Source organism: Accipiter gentilis, chromosome 26 (assembly GCF_929443795.1).
Source record: "Accipiter gentilis chromosome 26, bAccGen1.1, whole genome shotgun sequence".
Taxonomy (NCBI): Eukaryota; Metazoa; Chordata; class Aves; order Accipitriformes; family Accipitridae; genus Astur; species Astur gentilis.
In genome coordinates, this window is record NC_064905.1 from 22,641,909 (window position 1) to 22,665,592 (window position 23,684).

General features: G+C 41.7%; 1 protein-coding gene across 4 annotated transcripts in view; it reads right to left on the reverse strand.

Moving 5' to 3' along the window:
* Nucleotides 1-1,389: 1,389 nt before the first annotated feature.
* LARS1 (leucyl-tRNA synthetase 1) overlaps nt 1,390-23,684 on the reverse strand; it is a 42,089-nt gene continuing 19,794 nt past the window's right edge. Inside the window, exons 21-34 of one of the 4 annotated variants that reach the window (XR_007509732.1) lie at nt 22,952-23,009; nt 22,016-22,079; nt 21,226-21,409; nt 20,902-20,992; nt 19,900-20,040; nt 19,221-19,361; nt 19,016-19,126; nt 17,753-17,863; nt 15,469-15,573; nt 13,527-13,622; nt 12,474-12,606; nt 9,752-9,961; nt 6,151-6,347; nt 1,390-5,425 (exon numbers count right to left, since the gene is read on the reverse strand). Coding sequence is in view for 3 of the 4 variants with exons in the window: in XM_049830036.1 (XP_049685993.1) it covers nt 9,756-9,961; nt 12,474-12,606; nt 13,527-13,622; nt 15,469-15,573; nt 17,753-17,863; nt 19,016-19,126; nt 19,221-19,361; nt 19,900-20,040; nt 20,902-20,992; nt 21,226-21,409; nt 22,016-22,079; nt 22,952-23,009 (1,441 nt within the window). In the remaining variant the exon portion in view is untranslated. Of the gene's footprint in view, nt 5,426-5,990; nt 6,348-7,720; nt 7,871-9,568; nt 9,962-12,473; nt 12,607-13,526; nt 13,623-15,468; nt 15,574-17,752; nt 17,864-19,015; nt 19,127-19,220; nt 19,362-19,899; nt 20,041-20,901; nt 20,993-21,225; nt 21,410-22,015; nt 22,080-22,951; nt 23,010-23,684 lie in introns of those variants that run through there. The other 3 variants (XM_049830036.1, XM_049830035.1, XM_049830034.1) reach the window with 3 other exon arrangements.

Sequence of the window (23,684 nt, forward strand, 5' to 3'; positions counted from 1 at the left end):
ATTTCTGTAACTGAAAAACAATGGTTTAAAAACATTTTAAGTTTTCAGAAGTTTATTCATCTAAGTTTATAGCACTAATGTTTAGATCTGTAGCCTGTAGGTTAATTAAATTAATTAGAGCCAAATGGATTATGGCACCTTATACCCTGGAAGTGTAAGTGGCAGAACTGAGTTGCAGCATGCGTGCACTGCCAAATTAGCTGGCTAGCGTGGTGGGGGTCACCAAGTGGGAAACACAGGCCTTGGTAAAGCTTTCAGCGCCTGATGCGTGCGGTATTCCATCCTGTGGAAGCTACTGTGTTACCATTAAAACTTTTTGCATGAAAAAAACCCCAGGAACGTTTATTTTCACTTTCTTATTTTGGGTTGCTGCTTCCACAGTTGGGAACAAATGGCAAGTAAGAGGAGGGTTACCTGGTGCTGAGGTTGGCAACAAGGGCTTTGCTTTCCGGCCCACCAGCCAGGTTCCAGCTTGAGCTCAGTTTCAGCTGGTCTGAGCTCAAGCTCCTGCTTTCTATTTTTGACGCTCTTTGCCCCCAGCAGGAACCTACAAGCAAATATAACCATATTTAGCATTGCTTGACTTTTTTTTTTTTTTTTTTTAAGGGCTCTGAAATCTCTGGCCAAGAGGAAAGCACAGCACTTCACTCCATTTTACATGGTTAGAAGCGAGTCCCTGGAGGGACAGTCAGAGCACAGGGATGGGACCCTGGTCCTGCTTCCCGGCTCACCCCTTACCAATGCTCTGTGGCACTACCACTTTGCTATAAACTCTTCAGCCACAGAATGAGTGGGTCGCTGCTGCTCTCCCAAGAACAGCAAATAAATCTGCACTAAATTTTCAGACCACAAGTCCCAGCTGAAGATGGCAATTTAGGTTCACACTCTTAAAGCCACTGCTGGATCAGGAAACTGCTGTGATACGATGATCTGCTAGAAGGAGCAGGTTATTGGGCATTATATCCAGGTTTAACACAGTGAAGGGGATGAGAATCAGCAGAGAGAGAGAGACTGCTGTAAAATACTCATGCATTTTATTTTTAAAACCAAGGCATTTTGCATGGTGGGTGGTGAGGGAAAAGGACTGGATAGATAAAATCATGACTCAGGCTCCCTCGCTGGGAGGTTTTTTTAACTAGGACACCCTCAGCTAAACAGCAGCATTCCTGCGGGTTTGGTGGCAGCCCACGGCTTCAGCTCTCGGGTCACTTGACCAGCAGCAGGCGGCCAGCAGCCGGGACGACTGCCCAGTCTCCACCGAAGGTCCCCTGGAAGGAGCGAGTAGGGTTTACACAAGCAGCACAACCAAGTACCAGCTTCTCCACCTCATCTTGCACGTCCTACCGAGATCACTCCACAGCAAGAGTGAACTCACGGGCCAGATCCAGACCCAGTCCATTGAATTACCCTGCACTTGTGTGCTGGGGCAGCTCATTTCAGCCCGCGACCTGGAATCCTCTGCCCGGTACACCTTCAACACAGGGAAGACAGACTCTGAGGGGTCCTGGACACACACAAGTTTCACTAAAAGCAGGACGTGAGGATGCTCGGTGTGCGCAAGCCCTTGGCTGCGTCTCCGCCTTGGCTTGAAAGGGCTCCTTGTTCCCTGCCGCCTAATTACACAGCAATGTATCTCGTACAGCATCCGCTCCGGGCTGTGCAATTCTACAGCAGCTGCACAGACACACACTATCCTGGTCTTACAAAGTACTTTAAAAACATGAGTAGTTGCTTGGAGTTACCACTCCATTATAAAACAAATGCTGCTTTTGCCTCCGCACAGGAGACAGGGCAATTCCTTAGATTTAATGCATTAGTTCTGCTTTAAAAATGCATCAAGGTAACAGAATAGATTTTCAGATCAGAAAGGAATTTGGCTGCAGGACCCTGCACACACCGCTACAAACACCGGCGGGGGGGGGGGGGGGGGCAGTGGGTGAGATCTGTTTTCTCTGGGACTGAGCCCCAAATTCACTTTTCACATTTGCATCATTTTAACGAGATCGCTTTTCAGCGCTGCCCTCCGGTACGCTGATGCTGGCTGCAAGCACCGAGCTGCAGCAGCATCTCTGGGAAAGGGGGCAGCTGCGGGCGATGGGTGCCCTGACCGAACCCCCCCACGAGGGAAGAGCTCTCCCCCCGCAGAGACTGGCCTGCCTTCGGCACCTCTCCCTGGCTCAGCCCACGGGGGAGGCACCGGCACTGCCCGTAGCGCTGGGCCATGCTGTGCCCCAGGCATGGACCACCCAGGGCACTGCCAGCACCCACAGCCAAGGGGGGGGCAGTGCAGCCCAGCTCCAACAGTGGGGCAAACACGTTTGTGTAATAATTCTGCACATTGCATGTCCCAAAATTCTTAGGGCTGCTGGACAAGAAAAATCGCAGCTGAAGTTCTCAGATCCCCAACAGATTTACACCACAGGAAAAGGGGGATGTTTTTCTAACTGCTCTGTGTGTGTGTGTGTGTGTGTATATTTCAAAACCTCGCTTCAGTTCCAATGAATTCCCTGTATTTATGGCAAATGCTAGCTCCAACACTGGACTGAGTCCCACCACACGTGGGGTCCAGGTGTCATCTCCTCTGCCTGCTGAACTGGTGCTATTAACTGGAAGAATGAAAAGCCTTTGCTAGCTATATCCCCAACAGCAGTGAAGACACACTTCAAAGTCTGTGAAACATTGGTCCAGCAGAAACAAAGGAGAAAAAAGTACAAAGTGCATAATCCTCAGAGTACCCAGGAGGGCAGTGCTGGCTCCCATCTGGGTATTCAGCTTTCTCTCTCACTGCTATTGCCTGAACTAAATTCAATAGTGCTTTGCTATTGCAGCCTGTTGCAATTAATTTGCGTTGCCTTTTGTTTACAATTCAGGGTAAATACACCCAGCACAACACACCGTCTCCAGCAGAACCAAAGCTCTCAGACCTTTGCTATGGAATCACACTGTTTAAATCTGTTTTGTAACAATAGTAACAGTACTTTAAACAATGTACTATTATTATAAAAACATAATGCTTCCTGTTCTGTTAAACTCATTGGTAAGCCCCTGTTTACGAAACCCCTGCAGTATTTAAGTGAGTTCTTTAAAAATGCCAAAAGCTGGGAAATAAGAAGCTCTCAGCCCTCCCACCGCTCCATGACGAGTGGACTGCCTGATTTGTACCTGTGAGAGCAGCTGGCACAGCAAGAGAATCAAACTCCCTGGAGGAGGGTACCTCGGGTTGTACAAGAAGGATACTTTAGGCTGCGTGGAGCAGAAGTTTGGAGGTCAGAGCTGCGCCCCCAGTTTTAATTAGCACTTGCAGCACTTTCTCATGACCCAGTTGATCCAGCCAAAACCGAAACCAAAAAAGCAAACCGATCAAAACCCTGGGTTTGCTTTCTCTACACAAGACCCTGGAGCAGGGAAAAGTGTGAGGCTGAAACCGCTGCCCAGAGCGGGGTCCAAGGCTCCCAGCACTGCTGGGCTCCCTGCAGACCCTCCAGCCCCAGAGCTGCCACTGCACCAGCCCCAGCTGCTTCGCCCCCTCAGTTGTTTTGGGTCCTGAAGACCCCATCTCCCATGTATTCAGCCAAGGAGCATTATAAACCTCCCTCCATCAAATAAAGTAGCCCAGCTTTTAGAGTGGTGTCAGAACAAAACCCAAAGAACTATTTTCAGAAGAAGTGCTCTGCGCCTTTGAATCTAACTCACGTCCGTAATGCAAATTAGTGGTGATAATTTTTTCCACCTCACACATTATGAAAGACATAAAAGAAACCTGGAAGAAAGTAATGTGACCCCCACCCAAATAAAGAGAAAAAAGGATGCAAAAACCCAATCTGCTACTAAAGAAATAAAACATCAAAAGAAATAAAAATTCTTCCTGTTAGACACATATCTCTGCTTAATGGATCAGAAATTACTCTAACAGCCACTGCTTAAAGATCAGAGGAGCAACAACTGAACCCCTTTTATGCCACAGATAAAACACAGATCTACCTCCTCGCAGCTTTTAGCCGTGCTTGGGTACCTGGCTGGGGCACCTGCGTTTTGCAGGTAGCTGCACTTCGTTGCCGGAGCCTTTGCCCACAGGTGAGGGCAGTGGGAGGCATCGCAGACCCCCAAAACACACAGGGCCATGCTGATGGTTTGCAGGGAGGCTGCGGCAGACGCTGCCCAGCCTCTCCTGGGTCACCCCGTGCAGCAGCTGGTGACTGGGCACCACGGGTGGGACAGGCAACAGGAACGGGTTCAAGCTTGCTGTTAACTCAGTGTCTCTTTGCTGTGGGAACTACAGAGGCATTCAGGGAGTAAGAAGCAGCCACGCAAACTCATACAAATTGCCTTGCTGTGGCAGACATCGAAGAGGCCAGGGGTCCAGCCCCCACAGCAGCAGTGACGGCCACACTGGCTGTCTCATCATGGGCTCCCCTGGCACTTTGCTGTGCATGGGAGAAAGGAACAAGAACACACAAAATTAAAAGATCCTGTCTATTTTTAATGATATACACACTCTGCATATTTGGAGTGACCTTGTGGAGGAGGAAAGAAGATTCATGGGACCAGTGCTACCATTTTGCTTTACTTTATACCAGTTCCCTTTCAAGGATCTGCTTGCTCCTGCGTCTCCTTGTCACTGAGCTCCACACTCATCTCTACCGCCAATCTCCACCGCCCTCCACATCTATGGCAAGGCATGAGTGCTTCCAGAGCAAATTACAATACCCATGAAGACTTCAGCATCTCACAGCATCACCACAAGTTACCATGTGGATGCTAAAAAGCCACGCTGCAGTAAGATCTCCAGCCCTCCAGTCCTTCTGATTACATAACACACCCGTCACGATTTTACTGGAAGTAGCTTCAAGGGCCAATACCGATTTTTCCAGGGTGGAAGGTTTTTGTCAGGTGCTGGTGACATTGCTCTCTCACTGGGCTCCCGAGCCCCAGCAGCCCAGTGCACTGCCCGTGTGCCAGGACGGGGGGCAGTGGGGGCCACGCAGAGATGGGACGGGGCAGGAAGGTGAGGCTGCGGACACCTCCAGTCCCTTCACATGAAGCAGATGGAGCCCACAGCCCAGCTCTGCCACAGTACGAAGGTTTACCGCTGCCACGCAGACAGTTCAAGAACCAATCAATACCAATGGTGATCCTTGACAGTACGGTACAAATATTAAAAAAAGACCATTCTGAACCAACCTCACCAGCAGCTGTTCCCAGGCAGCTCCCTCCAGCTCAGCAGCCGATGTGCATCTCCAGCTCTTGCATGATGATTTCTGCTGCTCCCCACTTCAGCAGAAAATAACTCACCAAAGGTCATGCAATCCTTCTGACACAATAAGGCACTGTTGACGAATAACTGTTTCTACTTTAAACAAAATATAGATTCTGGATACTTTGCTGGTGCCACAGAGTCAATAATTCTCTCTTCTGCCTGCAAAGCCTGGAGGGATTAATAAACTGCTTTGAACTGAATTCCTGAGTAAAAGAAGCCCTCCCCAGGTCTCACGGCAGAGAGGTATTTTACGATGTAATATGTAACAGCGAGCATTCATTTCTCATCAGCTATATAGCTTCTATATAGATTTATTTTTTTTATATACCAGATTATTTATAACGTTAACCGAGGATGGTGCTTCTAACTTTGCTCCTTACTTGAGACCAGAAAGAAAAGAAGTCCCATCCTCAGGCATTACCCAGAAAAGAAGAAATGGCAACGGGACCTCAGAGACATTCATCCCATCAGCAGAGCAATGACTTCCAGCTAGGTGTGGAAACAGATGCCTGGGAGCAGCCCCAGCACAAAGAACAAGTGACATCACCATACTCTGCACCCTGATGTCATACCAGCTCCCAACTGCCAGGACCACTCCTCGCCCCCCTCTTCCCCAAGCCCCAGGCAGCAGCAGGCTCTCAAATTAAAGCATTCAATTGAATCAGGTTTGAAGGACAGAGCCAAATCCAGTTGACAAGAAGTGCAGCTTTAGCATGTCTGCAAGGCAGTCAAGAGCATGTTCCTCCTATAGAGCTTTCCTTGCTAAAACACAACAAACCCAAACCCTACCAGTGGGTGAAAAGTAGGCCCAGCATTTTGCTAGTGCCAGGGGAGATTTAACTCACCAGGGGTTTTCTGTTTTATTTTTAAAATGAAACAAATTTATCAAGTACCTGCAGAACAGGCACAGGAAGGAACAGGTTTCACGGTGCCTTGGTCACCCATTGCTGCCTCCTTCATGATGCGAGCAACTCCTGGCTGGACACATAGAGGAGACAACCCCATCTAAACCTGCCACTTCTCTTGTATGTGCCGAGATGGGCAGCAGAACAGCATCATGGAGATGTAGCCCTTTCACTCTGGAAAACATCTGTAGAGAGAAATAAGTCTGCTTTCTGTCTGGAGCTGATTTTCCCACTGCTGACATGGCTCTGCAGTGCCAGACTCCGTCCAGCTTGGCATGGCATCAGGCGATGCACCTGGTGGCACTTGCTGTTCCTCTGAACTTTTCCAAATTATTTTAACCTCCTTCTGAAAGAAGTTATTTATGCCTCACAACTTTTCAGAGAAAAGTATCCATGCATTCTCCTGAAGAGAGGAAAACTGAAGGGCACAGAAAGCCAAGGAAATATCCTATGGTGCTACAGCAGGGAACTGGAAGAGCTGGGAAATAAAAGCAATAACCTTGTTCTTTATGGCTGTGAATTTATGTACTTCAAAAACTGGCTCAGTTAAGAAGAAGAAAAAAAGGTTCCCTTTCCAGCTTTCTCTAACCAAAATCATAACATGAAGACTATGAAGGCCAGAATTTTATTAATAATGGGGGAAATCTAGTACCAAGAAAGCCTCTTTATCCTATTACTAGCTCTTATTGGGAAAAAAAGCACAAGAACCAGCATAGCAGTGACATCTCCTGGAAGCCAACAAACCATCATAATAAATAAAAAAAAAAAAAAAAGCTCTGTCTTGCTCATTAACAATCAGTTTGGCTGATTCACTTGAACACTGAGACTGTAAGAAATACCACCATTGATTAACTTGCCCCTCATGGCAGAAAAAAACCAAAACCCAACCACATACAAACACACTTTACAGACCAGCTGTCCCAAACATCAGTGGGTAAGTCTTTGCTCTCTGGACAGCTACTGAAAGGAAAAAAAAACCAGATTATGACAGAATAAGGAAGCAATAGTTATTGTTCTAAAACTTTGAGCTAAGTTTTTACCTGCTAAGATTATCTGGCTGCTGCTTTGTCAATATATTAGATTTTTACTGCTGTAATCCCTGCTTCTTGGAACTAATAAAGGTGCTTTTGTACAAGGAAATTAAGGGAAGTTTTCTGATCAGCTCGCTTCACCTGATCCTCAGCTGCTCTTTGTGGAGCACTGGCAATCAAAATGCACATACATGGGAAGAACATCCATGTACAAGTTACAAGGGGCAGTACAAGGGTTCCAGTTCCACAACGTATTGCCTCTGCTATCACATATCCAGTGTCAGACTTCTCATCCGAAGACAACAGAGCAAATCTTGCACCCACCTCAGCCTATCTGGAAACCCCAAGTCCTTCTTCTTGTCTTCTGTAAGAGACTTCTGCCTGCAGCCTTCAGCCAAATTTGCTCAAAGGGAGGCAGCCAAACAAGAGCAATATTTGAGCCTCCTGGTTTTGTGAGCACATTGACCCCTCACCACTGGAATCTTTGTCAGACTTTTTTAAATCCCTCTCCCCACACTGACCCAAGGCACTGTGTCACGCTGTCACAGTGTTTACATGCTTACCCACAACAGAGTTGGGTATGAAAGTCTCCCAGCGCAGAGGGTATTTAAACATTCCTCCCTGGTGGCTGCAGTTCCTCCTCCACTGAGTGCAGAGTTCAGATCAGGTTCCTGTCCCTGCAACAACAGACCCTCAGGAGGCTCTGCAATCACAATGCTGAAATACCTTGTTTTCCTACCACCTGGCTGCTGTTAGGGAGGTGCTGGGGCAGCCTGGGACCTCTCTCACTTTCAACACTTTGTACTGGAAAGCAACTGTTACAGAGCAAGAAATCCAGAGACGATACCTGGGTGTGAAACAGCCACATACTGACCAGAAAAATGCAGTTCTCAAAGGCATGTGCCAGAGCAGCACTAGCACAGGCATCTTGCCATCATGCTCTGAAAATGAGCTCCAAACACCTAATGAAAACAGCCACATATGAGAAGTGACACTGGATGCATGTGCTGGGGTTTATTTTTTCGTTTGGAAGGGAATTCACTCAGACTACACAGAAGTGAACCTTTAGCAAAGAACCAAGTCCTGGCTACTTCACCAAGTGGTGAAGGGATGTGACAAGCACACCGCTGCAGCCGGGTCCCGATGGCTCCAGGTCCCCATGGCCATGCTGTGGCCAGGGCTCTTCTCTCCCAGAGGCTGCACTGGGAAGGCAGTGCCAGCTGCCTACTAGTCCAGTGTACCAAAGGACCAGCTCCCCTGAACAAGCAAGCAGACACCTCTGCCCACCACAGACATTCCTCTTGCCTGCTGGTATTCCAGCAACTTAAAAGGCCCATCAGGGCTAGGGCTGGCAAAGTTTTTCTCCCAAGACCCTGCAGCAGCAGGAGTATTTAGACTCGACCCTTCCACCTGCCAATCTCTAGTGGCCAGGGACTGCCTTAGACTATGGAATCACCTTTTTTCCCTTGATATGCAAACCCATTTAGAGAACCACATGAGTATTTGCTTAGCAGGACTGCAGAGAAGCAATAGCAAAGGAAATTTCATATTGCATCTGTATAACCACAAACAAAACCTGCCTTTTCAAAGGAATAATAAAGGGAGGGGCAGAAAATGGCACACTCAGCAGTGCTTGGTGCTCTCAGTACAGCAGTCTTCAGCTCTTGCACTGGTCTTTCCTCCCACACTGTAACATATTATTAGAAGTTCAAACATTAACCCATATGGAGCATCAAGAATTGTGAAACTGCCAAAGAGCAATGGTGCACAACAAAGTATGGTGTTTGTCACCAGCCATCTTCATGAATTTGCAGGCACAAGTCCTGAAGCTGTATGTGATGATTCATAACTCAAAAAAGGGAGAAAGCAGCCTGCTATAGTCCTGAAATTACCAAAAACCATCACCATTTAAAATCTATGAGAAGAAGACTTAACCTTTCTACTTAAAATAGATTTATGAATAGTTTTATGAAAGAATAAGAAAGGAAAAGTCAGTCTTTAGCAGTGTTTGCTACAGGCACTCTTGTTTTAAGAGCTGAGAAGCATGGAAACTTTCATATTTAACCCTTTCTTAAGAGAGTTCTTCAGCATCAAATTACTTTTGAACTGGTAGTCTGTGTAAAAGTGCCCTAATGGTGTTCAGTCACCTGGGTCATTGAAAAGTAAGATACAAAAGTGTGCCAGCAACTTCTTCCCCTCTATTACAGAAGATTCACAACCAATTTCTCTAGCCAGATCCTAGCCTATTTAGGAAGGAGAGGAATTCTTAGTGTGGTACTCCAGTTTACTTCTGAAAACACCTGCCATAGCTGAAAAGAAGATTCACCATGTTAACGTTCAGGATAACCATTTCTTTTCAAGAAAAGCCAAAGGGCCAGAGGAAAATAATTTTATTATATCCACGTTTAAAAGATTAGGGGTGAACTTGCATGCAAAATTAGGTTGGTTTGGGTGGGCTTTTTTTTTTTTTTTATAGAACAAATTCTCATCTTTTTTCATTACAGATGCTTTCAAAGTCACTCTATGAACTTTCTCCATGGATCAAGCCAGGTACATACCAGTTTAATGAACTAGATAAACAATTGTATCACCAATGTCCTTTGTCAAGCCATTCTCAGTAATGCGAACATGTTTCTTGTCCAGGTCAATGTGGAAGATGGCTTGCTCCAGAATAGGCGTTTTCTCTGCTTCTTCTTTGCCAAGGACTGGAACACGGCGGGGCCCAAGCACAGGATCATCAAACCTCATCAACTTCACTTTAGAGAGATCTGCAGTGAAGAGACTGGCTAGTTAGGCTACAAGATCTACACACAAGCTATAGTATCAACTGAATTAACCAAAGCAGTACTTCTCTATCTGCTCCAAGGAACTACATTCTCTCAGGAATAACATTCATGTTAAGATTTACACCCACTGCAAAGATGTCATTCAGTGGTTATACAGCAAGTTACCAGCAGAAATGGGGATAAACCACACAGAAATACCAACTCCCAATACCACAATCTAAGCACTAACTTTGCCATATCTGGCTTTGGGACAGCTATGAGTAACTGAACAGTCATGGTATCATTTTCTGAGGAATGAACTTCAGAGACTGGGAGAACGGGGAAGGTGAGAGTTGTTTTAAACACAATTCCCTGTTAAAATGCACATTAATAAAAGACTGCTAAGCAGACTAAGAAAAATCTCCAGGAAGCCTGGGATCTTTCAAGCCAAGCCTTCCTCCAAGTACAATCTTCTAGCCCTTGTGCACCAACAGAACAGTGACACCTTCTGGAAAAAACAGAGTGAGAAAGTCACTGTTTAATATCACTTGTTTTCAAACATTTCAAAATATCCACTTAGCAGAAGGCCAGTAGATATGCATACACACCTACTATGTATACAGTGCACTTCCCCCTGCCTATATTTTGCTATGTACTTTATCATATATTTCTCTGAATGCACCATCATCGGTATGTAGTTGTCTTTGTTCTACAGATAAAAGATTAATATAAACACAAGCTGTTGAAAGATAAAGAATGAAAAAATTACTCTGCTGTCACAAGCTTTTGGATGAGGTCCAGTTTTCCTTTCATACCAAGCTCACAGTGCTTCAGATTTGTTTGATTCTTAATTCCTGCATTCTTCAACAAAAACACAGCTGCTGTTCCTTTAAGAAAGCTATTTTCAGTCATTACACCAGCCAGAAACTTAATGCTTGTTTCAACAATGTCTGACATGAGATTTTATCATGTTATTCTGTGTTTTCCTAAAATATATTTCCAAGCAGGTGGATAAGTGGAGGAATACTAAAATTATCAACAAGTAGGCTAGGAAAACTATTGCTTATTTCCAAGAAAAAAATCAAGGAAGAGCACCCCCCTGAAATACTGCTACTTACAAAGACCACCTTTAGACAGTCAAGATACTACAAACGTTTAAACTGACCACAGTAGCACTCCTAAGAGACAGCCTTTATTCCAACTGCAACAAGCCAAAAAACAGGAAAAGGGCCAAGATTTTCTCAGTGCCACACAATGAGACAGTGACAAAGATGAAAACAGCATCTCTCCTCTTCTGTCTTAGTGCACAACACCTCAAGAACTTACGTGGCAGCAGAAAAGCCCTGCATTAAGTTACTAGACAGAAAACTACTTAGAAAGTAATGCAGCAAGAAGAGGCAAAGTAATTATTGGCAGCAATCAGGATTTTTACCAAAAAAGGAACGTCCATAGAGCTGGATTTTTTAGCACTGAGGGAGTTCAGGTTCCTAAACTACAGTACACCAGCCACTTCAGAGCACGGAAAAGCAGCACTTCCAAGCTCTGCCTGGAGACCTTTACCAGAGCCATCACTGCACCACCACTGAGACACCAACTTCTGGTAAGCAAGCAGTGATGATGCTGTCAGACGCAGAAGCAAGTTTTGGCTCACCAGCCACTCTCGCTTGGGTCTCCACTACTGGCAACCAGCTAACACCAGAGGACAGAATAGGTAGTGCTACAACAGCTAAAATGCAAAGTCAGATTCACCAGTGATGAAATGTTTTTGTCTTAATACTTTCACACCAGAATCCACTATTGCCAGTGGACTGAGTGCTCTCAAAGAAATTCTTCCAGTACTTACTGTGTCTCTTCTGACTGCAGAGTTCAACATTTAACAGCTAAAATCAAGTATTAGGGCATAAAGAATATAAGAGTAGAGAGGGAAGAAATAGCTCAGAAAACTCAAAAGGAATATTAAACTACTTCCCACAGAGGCTGCTAGTTCAAGTTTGCTATAACCGATGGTAACTGATAGGCTATTGAGCAATTCTTCAGTAATCCAAATTTTAGGTGAACAGTTTTCCACTATGAACCCGGACAGAAATTATGAGGAGCCAACATAGCAACTGTTAAATTAATTCACCTTAGGCTAAACAGAAAAATAAATCTAGTAAATTTTTTTCAGTCCTGGGCTCCATAGAAGTGGCAGAAACTGCCTATAACCAGTTATGGAACTAACACTTTTTCTGGGAAATTCAAAGCACAAGGGGAAATATCATCCATATTCATCTCTGGTTGGAACTAGGTTTCAATGTACCAGTGGCAGAAGAAGACTAATGAGGAAAACCCATAGAAAAGCCTGCTTATTTGCATGTTACCTCTTTTCTTGTTCACTCAAACACAAAGCTTCTTGCTCCTTTCTAAGCATCTACTACAGCAGCACAAACTTCAGCAGCTTTCTGTTTCCACTTCTCTCCCGGGAATGTTAATCTAATCAGCATGTGATAGCTGTACATCTGTGCTAGTATTTTACCTTTGATTCCTCTGTCCATCTTCATTAAACGCCTGATAACTGCCTCTCTATTGTCTCCTTGCCTGATTTCAATTTTTGTAGAGAAGTGGCCATTAGATGGTTGAGGGTTCACCAAAAATACAGACACACCGGGCTGTAAGAAAGTTAATACAAACTTTAAAGGAGAATCCATATTTGTGATCCAAACCTCAGAGGAAACATGAAATTAAAACAAATAAACATCTTCTATCACCAAATACTCTGGATGGATAAACTTCATTTAGAAACACTGACTGCCAGTGGCAGAACACAAGCATCCGCCCAGCTCTTCAAAACATAAGCCAGAGTATGCACAAGTTTTTAGGACATATTTAGGGACAGCCATGAAATTTTTACTGTTGAAAAGTGCAGAGCTAGAAACATTCATACATGATACCACTGTTGTAGAGTTTCACTAATCTTACACATTACTCACTAATTCTTCCAAGACTCCATGACACAGCTGTAGGAATACTTTTGAAAGGTTTTATTTTATGCAAATGAATGGAATTTATTAACCCGTTATAAATAATGGATAAACACAGGAAGTATTAAAAAATGCTTCAGGATTCAGCAAACAAGTAATACAAAGTTTCACATGGAAATTTGTAATACTTTGAAACAAGTATAATAAGCAACACTACAATTTCCAAATAACACCGGTGAAGTGAAGTTCAGCCATACTTGTAGAAGACCATCTCAATTCTTTATTTTTTGGCCTGTGTTTTAAGCAGAATACAATCTACCTTATCTAAACAGCAGTAGTCAAGGCGTACGGCTGAAAGAAATATAAGAGTATGCGAATGGTCAGGTCACTTATTTTTAACAGTCTTCAGATCAAATCATTAAATTGTGCTGACTGGAAGAGCCTTAAAGCTAAGGTACAATCCTAGTCACATTTAGGGCTCTGTACAAACAAAGGCAAAATAAATCCAGTGTTCACATCAGATTAAAGTTTTTAAATGGCATATTTGCTTTTGTCTGGGCTTTTTTAAATTAAGTTTTCAGACTTCCAATATCTGAATTTGATTTTACCTCAGTTCTGAATATGGAAAATGGTTTTCCAGGACAGCAGTCTTCTTTTATTTTATCTTCTGCTTCTGAAGCAAACTTCACTTCAATGTGATCCAGCTGTAAAAAGAAAAAAAGGGGGGAAGGAATAAACAGGAGTTTAATTGTTTTGGAGGGAACAACAGGAGTTACCAGGCCTATCAAAGAACTGTTCGCATAGTAAAGCAGAAAGTAAATGTGCATTGACATAAGGCAACAACAGCACACCTAAAATCACAAACTACTGTTTGGAAGGGACCTCTGAGGGTCACCTACTCCCTGTTTGAAGTGGACTAGTGCCAACTAGTCAGCCTCCAAGGACAGAGATCCACCACAGACAGCCCAGCCTCTCCAGGTCGGCTGTTCCAAGGGCTACACTGCTGCCCTCTCCTCATGTCCCATGTCAGCCTCACAAGTTGCAACTCCAGCAGTAACTCCTGGTTACTGTCCCTTGTTTGACTACCAGCCCACCACCAAGAAAGCGGTTGGCTTTATCACCTTTAACTCTCTTAAGTAGCGGAAGATTTCTCCGAGATCTTAGCCCACCTCCTTCAGCCTCTCGCTGTAGGTCATGCACTAGGGTAGGCTCTCCCCAGACATCTTGATAGCCCTCTCTGCTCAACAGCCACAAGTCCTCAAAGCCTTTTTAAACTGGGAGTGTGGAGTGGGGGAGGATGAGAAAGGGGCACAACACTGACATGTGGCCAAATTTGGGCTCAGCAGAGCTGGGTGGAGAGGGATGACTCCCCTTGACTTGCCAAATCACAATCCTATATAGGTAACGCCTTCTAATGTAGGTCTATAGGCAGCGTGGCTCATTTGCAGTGACAGCACGTTCACGTTATGTTTACATTAATCTTGACAACCCCACAGTAACCCCAAAGTCCTTTGTAGCAGAGCTGATGGCCAGCCAGCACCAACTTATACAGAAAAATGGGGCAATTCTGCCCTGGTACAGAACTTGAGAATTCCTGCGAAACTTCAGGAGATTTGATAGCCCAGTTCTCAAGTTTTTCTAGATTCTCCCACATGAAAGATCCACTATTTAACTGCTCAATCCCCCAGTTCAGTGGGTTTTGCAGACTTACAGATATTTTAAAATAAAAGTTGTTGCTTGCTCTTGACTTTGCTCTGATGTGGGACAAGTCCAATAAAGCCACATTTGTTTCGTACTGTACAGGTTACAAAATTAAGTTTTGCAATATATGTATATATTTTCTAATTCTTGAAACCGTTGCTTTTGGTTTTGTTTTTTGGGGGTTGGTTTGGGTTTTTGGAGGTTGGTTGGTTGTTTTAAAAACAAAACCTGACTGAGCTGTCCCCTCATTAACATATTGCCTATTGAACTAAATTCTGGTTATCATATGAAGCAGTGTAACTCCTGCTAGACTGGTATCCATCTTACTACATACCATAGTTTTAAAAGCCCTGCCCATAACTTGCTCCTTGAAGAGGGCAAGGTAATCTGCTAAGTTAACATGCTGTTGTACGAGTCCAAGGATACAAGTCTAAGGACTCTGATCATTCTTGCTAGTAATGCCTCGAAACACCTCCTTCTCATTTCTTCTGCTGAAAAAAATGTAAGATACCAGTTGCCTCAGATAAAAACATCTCTTCAAAAGCATGACTGGACTTCACTATCACAGATACAACCAGTCCTGCAGTAAAAAACACCTCTGTTTTGTGGGAACATGTTTGTATACTACACACCTACCACCGTGTCTCATGCCTATATTTAACAGATTTATACACCTACATTTGACAAATTTAAACAACAAGGTTTAAATACAGAAAGTTGATAAAAAACAATTACTTGAGCAACGTACACTCAGAAGTTAATGTAAACAGGCTTAGAGCCTTAGGACAGGCTGGTCCTCCAGCTATTCCAATAAAACCCAAGGAATAAATATGCCAACTATGTACCAACCTCCAGGGAATTTGTCAAATAGACAATATTCTCCATAAGCACTGCACGTTCATCAAATTCCAGTTCCAGATCAAGAACACGTGAACCATTCTTCTCCAGATTTTCCTTTCAGAGGAGGAAAAAAAAAAAGAAAAAAAAAAAGGCTTAAAACCCTCTAAACTGTGCAAGTAAAATGATGCTTCCAAATAGCAAACGGTCTACATTAGTCATGAAAAGAATAGGCTTTTAACTATGAGAGCTCTCTGCTGGCACAACATGCTAATGTAGGAGCAATAATTTTCTTGTAACAGGGTTTCTTCTACAGGGAGTTAGTGACACTGATGGGAGGAGTAAGAGCAATTAGAACACATTTTTAATATAAAATTGAGAAGGTGTTTGACATTCAGTTATTTATAATCTCCACTTAATGTGCAGGTTGAGAATTTGCAAAATAAGTCAGCATTTCAGTGGTATTTCACAGCAGGAAATTCAGTCTTATGACCTAGTTTAAAATAAAAGGACAAGCATACAACAACTGGACATGTTCACAGCAGTCGTAAAACAAGTTCTCTGCAGGGAAATAACAACTACTTTATGTGTTAACATAAAAGTAACTTAATTAGTCCAGAAAGCCAACAGCAACAGTCACAAGAGACAAAGTATTCAAGGCAATATAAAAACCACGTGAATTTTTTTTTACTAAAACAGAACTTCCTCTTCGGAATTTAATCTGTCCCTTTCCTGCTTTCATATGCTGAGCCAGCTGTTTCCTTTGAAGCTGTGGTTTGTCAGACTCAGCATGGTTGTGGTTTCCTGGTTTCCTTGTCAGTTTAATGTGAAAGATTCTCTACATTAACACTGAATTGCTTCCCTTTGTAAATCACAAAGTTTCTTCAACATTTAAGCCCTCCTTTGACGAATAGGAAGCACAAGCAGAAATGCTCCTTGTACGCTGGAATTGCTGAATAATTGGTTTCAAAGAAAAACATACTGATCTAGGGAGTCTGAGCTCAGATGTTTCTACATCTTTATGTGAAATTCCTTACTGCTCTTTAAAAGTGAAAGAATCAATTACCAGGTTAGCCTCAGCATGCCAACCCATTCCCTGTGTGCACCAGGATCACTAACTATTGCCAGACTAAGGACATCAAAAAGCAGGGATGTTTCAGACCTAACACACTTGTAGGACTGAAAGCTTGTCTGACCTTTTTCAACTGTATCAGTTGATCTAACGCATCACTACATTTCTTTGCAAACTTATACAGGAAGCTTCACAGCTGTTTTGTGAGCTCTCTGTTCCTCTGAAGGCTTCTGAGCTACCATGAAAAGTAATAATTAGAGTAACCCTAAAGAGAGGGCAAAAGAGCACCTCCATTTATAAAACATGACAAAGCTTACAAATAGAAGACATTATTACATGCATTTTAAAAATCAAGCTAAAAATTAAGAAGAAAAAGTAGTATTTTTACACTCATTAAGATTTTTTTCCATTACTAATCCATCTCAACTTCTACAGATCATGAGTGGAAGTCAAAAGGCTTTAAACCCTACTTTGCTTCCCATGGCCCCCCCCCCCTTTTTTTTTTTATTTAAAATTCTGCTTATTCTTTGCTTCTTGGACTTACCTATTTGCAGTATTGAATTTTTATCTACAACCGCAAGCACAAAAAACTTTCTTTAAAAAAAAATGCAAGCCAAGATTTTCATAGGCTTGCATAACTCTGAGAAAATAATAATGAAATACCAGAATATTAGTGATAAAAACCATAAGAATGATACACAAATTGTAATTCCATTCAGGGCTCAGAACAGTCCCTTTCTTCCTTCCTTGAATGTAGGCAATCAATTATCTCTAGGCTTGTTCTTAACTTCCAAATGTTAAGCATTTTGATGTCTCTAGAGCAACACCTTATTCTCATTTCAGCACAAACAACTGGAAAAGTCAAATATGGTGAGTTTCAGATGTAGAAGAATCCACGTATATTTGAAGCACAGATTATACCACCTGCAAAATACACAAGCCTCAACTAGACCATTAGTCCACCTGGGCTAATTCACGTAGAGACATTTTTATTACATCTTTCTTCCAGCAACATCAAAGAACTTTATAAAAAAAACATGAAGATGCAAAATAAGCAAGGGCCAGGACTGAAGTCAAATGTTAGTAGGAAGGAGATCCAGGAATGAAATAAAGGAAACAACAATACCCATGCACCAAGTTACAGATTATCATTGCCTTTGAGCAACATGTTTCATTCACAAAAGCTTTTTCTATAGAAGAACTGTCCCTCTGACACTTACTTACCTTAATCATGGCAACAAAAGGCATAACCTTCTTCATATACTTCTTCAGCTCTGGCAAGGTGTTAAGCTCACTGGCAATTACTTTATTATCTGGCAGCTGACCTCCACTGACCTAAACATTGATGCACATCCATTAAGAAGTGTAAGTATCATTAAAAAAACTTGCCCTTTAATATCATATACCCTTTGTGCTTTCCCTTAAATAACAACTACGTTTGTCACCATCATTAATTCCACATATAATTTTCTCATCCATTTGAAACATTTTAAAAATAAAATTTTAAAACTTTGACCAAAAAAACCCAGATAACTACTGCTATTGAGGCAACTCAGTATTATTCTGCATTTTCTTTATTCTTTCTGGTGACTACGTATTAATATACTTAAATTTTCTACCAGAATGCATTTTAAATCCACATTTAAGCCTTATCACAAGCACATTTAGGTGCTAGTCTCCTGAATTGTTTGGGTTTTACATTCAAAATTTAGATATTTGCAACAATCCTGTTTAGTGCATCAGACCAAACAGCAGATTTTTAACGCTGATGCAGAAAAAAGCATATAGAATGCCCAAAGTTTAATACCCCAAAAACAAATTTCACATGAGGAATATTGCTTTATCTCAATACAAGTTGGAATAGTCACGGCTCTCTAATCTGTCAGCTACAATACTGATTTGTTCAAGCTGAGAAGGATGGTTCATCAAGATGCCAAAAGCCACTCTCATCAGTTTCCCCATGTCAGAAGCAGATTCTTCTGCTTTCAGAAAAGCTTATTTCTTCTACTTGTGACTGATGTATTCCATTTCAATGCATTTCTTGTAACATCACTGAATGGCATACACCTATTTAAGGACCAAAACAATGCTTCTAAGCCCACTTGCATAGTAAGACAGCATTAATCTGTCAGTCAACAATGTTTCCTCAGAAATATACTTGGGAAGAAGAACATTTTAAAAGCTAACCACTTACAAATAAAAAAAAAAAAAAAAAAAAAAACCACAGAACATGAGCCACTTTTTACTCAAGATTGTCAAAAAACAATGAAATTATGCTGTCATATCAATTACATTCCTTGGGACATTTCATTAAGCACCAAAATTTAATGGACAGTTGTAAAAGCATAAAGAAAATTAAAACTATCTTGCTTTATATTTAAATAATTCAGTAACAAATTACAGCTTATAAGCTTTTTATAGATAGAAAAAAAGAACCCACAAAAAAAAGCAGGTAAGCAGCCCACAGAAACATGAAAGGATGACCACCTGGTAGTGCTTGCGCAGAACTGATAAGGTGGTGTGCTGCCAAGGAGGGTAGCTCTTTGCCACATAGATGGTACAGTGAGAAGGCTTCTGGGGAGGTTCTTTAGTACTTTTCTAAGGAAACAAAGAAAAAAATTAGGAAGGAGTCATGAGGCAATACAGAATCATGAAGTACACACACCTAAAAAGATGACCTAGTACACTTCACCTTTCCTTTCACAGGTGCCATGTAGCTCTTGAGACGGAGTCGGAGGTCATGAGCTGCTTCCATGAGGTACTGAGAAGAGCGAATTAATACCTCATCCACAGGACCTGCTATTGGCCACGAGGCTCTCATGATGGAATCGGGCTTTGAAGAAAGGAAGAAGTGACATGCACTGAGATGAAAACACATTAGTATCTGGTAGGTTTTCAATCCATTATAGCTTGACCAGGAACTGAAGTTTAGGCAGTTTGAACCTCAAGGAGCACCCACCTGTAACTAGGTTGTAAAGGAGTAAGTATACAGCCAACAAGCACTTATTTGCAAGTGTGTTAAGGACTATAGATACAATTACACCTGCCATATAGCTACATAACTTCATCTACAAGCACAAGGCACTTAACAACTAAGTTTCATGCATAAGTGTAGGAATATTGCATTATTTGGGTTAATTTTAGATCACAACTGAAGTGACTTGTATTAAAGCTGCATACATCACCACAGTAACAGGCTAATTGTATTTTCATTGTCCTATGGACAATAAGCCACTATGGCTCTTCATATTATAAGACATATATTTCTTCTACTTGCATATGAAATAGATCCATAAGCCTGATAAAAGCCTTACTAAAAATCAGTAAAAAACTTAGATCCGAATCAAGTGACAAAGCTGAAACATTAGTACCTTTCCCAGCAGTGACCAGATGTGTTCACATAAGTGGGGACAGATAGGAGCCAACAGCAAAGTCTGAACTTCAATAAACTTAAACACCAGCTCTCTGTGCATTCCTTCTATCGCCAGCTCACGATATTTATCTTTCGCTGCCTGAAACACAGCCAATGCAACCATCATTAACACATTCCAACTGCCATGGAGAAACACTTAGTAGAAAACACACACAATCCTTTGCTCTAATATGCCTTTAGAATGTAAGCAGCTTAGAACTCAATAATGGATTATTACAAGAACTGTATTTTCCTGAAGCACCTGAGTGTGAATTTGTCACTTGGCCATTTGATTTCTTGCATTATTATGCTACTTTAAAAAAAAAGTGTTTATTGGCACAGACATAAAAGACAAAAGTATCCACAACTGTGTATCAGGTACTATCACCCTGAACAGCTTGCATAAAGTTACTAGTAAGTACTAAGAAAAAGGCAATGAATATGATCTATCATTATACATATAATTCAGCCTACTTAATCATATTCCTGAATACCATAAAGAAGCCACATAAAGGAGTCTCTGTAATTCATTAAGTGAAGCGGCATGGTTCAGCAGACATTCCGGAGACATGGTTTATGGTATATCAAAAAGCACTCTGCTTTCAAACAATTTTGTTGATGTATTATCTGGATTTCTTACAAAGAGTTCCTTATTACAAAGGAACTAAAGAAAGGAAGCACTCTTTTTAGTAGTGTCTTTTTTTTAAGCCGTTTTTTGCCCATATTAGATATCAGGACTATTTGCAGCATCACAGTTGTCTTCCTCTGGACCTTTGTAAAATGACACAAACAGACCTTCATAATCTCAGATTTATTCCATTAAAGTACTCTTGTTTCTTGGCACAATTCTGATTCCAATTCAGCTGTATAATTAAGGATCAGAGACATCAGGATCAAAAGAAATCCACAAAGTAACAAATACCAAGTGTTAGTTTCTTACACCTAAAAAGAAACCTCCTACCTGAAATTCAAAGAAGCCAGTTTTCAGAGCTTCCTTAAACATCATCTTCTCATAATTTTGATCTGTCTTCACTATGCCTGCGCTCATTTCACTAGGGAGGGAAGGTAAGTGAAAATATCAATATTGCAGTCTACCCCACATAATGGCAACATTGTGTAAAACACTATCAATGTCACCAGTGCAGCACAATCCCATAGCCTATTATGTAACGCATTTTGTTTTATGGAATTCATTAATTTGTAGGAAAGAAAAATAACTACAGAGATAATCCTTGCAAGAAAAAAAAAAATGGACCAAACTGTATTATTAGCCTTTGTACAGTACCTGGCAAAGACTCTGTCATTGAAGGTGTTGGCAGGACCACTTCTTAGACTGTCTCTGTTTGCAATCATCTCCTTTACCCACTCCACCCATGTGTAGAGACGAAGAATACCAGCATCTGCCATGGCTTCCACAAAGTTGGCATCTTCAACAGTGTCTCCAGCATCAGCCAAGGCTAAACGCATGCCTGAAAGAAACTGGATCAGCTAACACAGCTGGCATGCAATTATCTGGTAGACATAGATGCAGAAGGCATGGGACTCAAAATTAATTACAACTAAGTTTTCATTAAGAGTTAAATAAAATGTAAAGTAAATTTACAAACTGCCTGGCCAACTAGAAAGAGATGTCTCACAAAGGATGCACTTTAACCAGGAGAGGTACACTGCTCTCCTTGGGAAGGAAACCAGACAGACACCAAGAACCAGGAGACTACCAAAATCACTGTCCAAAAAACAAGAGCATGCAAAAAGAAACATCAGCATGCATGTATACACACCATTGCATCAACAGTATGTCTTATGTTTTGATCTCTTAAGCAAATGTGGAAGAATGAAATAGGCACCCCTCTAGGTCTCAACACCAGGAGCAGTTCTTGGTTGAAACAGGTGTTGTGCTAACATGCATTCCAATTTTCTAAACAGAGTTCAGCTTTTCAAACAAGAACAGTTGTAAGCAGTAGATTTATTTCAATTCAGTACTCCAATAAACGCACTGCTCCTTTGAGAGCAAAACACTAATTTTAGTCATTTTGGCATAATTGAAAGCCAGATGCAGGTCAGAACATACTTACCATCTGCAGAAAACTTGTCAACAGCTTGAGTTAGGGTAAGAAAGTTGCCTGTAGATTTAGACATCTGAAAGAAATAGAAGAGCCTTTATTTTCTCACACATCCATTTTGTTGCTGGATAAGCAAGATGGATGCAACAAGGGTTTGGGCAAACCATTGAGAAAGTATTTTCTCATGAGTCATAGCAAAAACAATTTGCTAAATCTGAACTACATCTCAGCAAAAGCAGACTAAACTTTGCAAGCACTCATCTAACTCCTGAATGTTGAACTTGTCTTGACACTTGCACACCTTGTTACTACTAAGGTCCATATACAGCACAGCTACAAGGAAACGGTAGCTGCCTTCTGCAACATTTGGGTTCCACCCCAGACTTGGTCAGGCTTTGAAAAATGGGAAAACCAGTACCAAAATTTAATTTCAGAAGTTATCTAAAATAAACTTAAATACTACTTCAAAATTGGCGTTTTCAGCTTATCCTGCATTGATTTTTCAAGGACTCTGGGGAGGTTTTTTGCTTTATGTTAGACAGTCTCCAAGGCCTAATTCCTATGTTCAGGCACTTTTCATTAAATTCAGTTTCAGAACTTGCATACATTAGCAAGTTATTGGCACAAACTTCTTCCTCTCACTGCATCTACTCCAATGCTTAACAAAGCTAAAATTTAGTAAAAAAACTACCCTAAAACTTATCAGAAATGCACTGACATCTTTACTAAACTGGTGAAGCTATACAAGAGGTAACTTAAGAAAACTGTTAAATAGACTTGGAGGAAAGGCAGGTCTTTACCTCTGATGAATGAAAAAGTGGAGGGCACCAATGAAGAAAAACTTCACTATTTCCTCCTCTAATTCCAAGAAGGATTTTTCCAATCTGGCTGGCAAGTGCCTATTCTGACAACCACAAAAACCATCTCATACATGAAACCTCACTATACCTTTTCAGAATTGAGAAGGAGATGTCCATTTGCTCTCACAGCTACTGGCCATTTTTCTCTGTTTGAAGACAAGATACAAAGCATTTGTTAAAGTAAATACATTTTCTCTATTAAAAAAAAGAACAAACATTTTATGTTCCAGTTTGGGATGAACACCTTCGGTAGAATCTTCAAAAAATACCCAGGGGGGTGTCTTAAAAAAATTAAGGAGTGTCTTTGAAGATGAAAAGAATTCCAATATAAGGGCTAGGGATTATCATTGCTGAAATGCAAAGCAGGGAGCACTGCACCTACAATTATACTTCATTTACCCCATCTCCCTCTATTCAGCTACATTTAATTTAAAGGTCAGTGATTGGCATTGCCCAACAGCACTTGATAGACTTAGGTCCCACATATCTCTACCAACAGAGGAAGGAGATATCAAATTCCCCGTGATCATCTTTACTATACATCAGAAAACAGCTTTTCCTATATACAGTTTTATACAACCCTTAAACAGAGGTTCAAGAGAATGCAAACATAGTATCTTCATGCACAGAACTACATCCTTCTAAAAGCACATGTGATCAGCAAAGAATCTCAACCTGTACTGCATAGTCCATGGGAATATATATACACTATTTTAATGATCCTCAAGAAGTAATTAAGAAAACTTAATGATAATAAAGTCACTTAAAACCCCAGCGCAGGAATACAATTCAACAGTGGAAAATCCATAGGAGGATATATT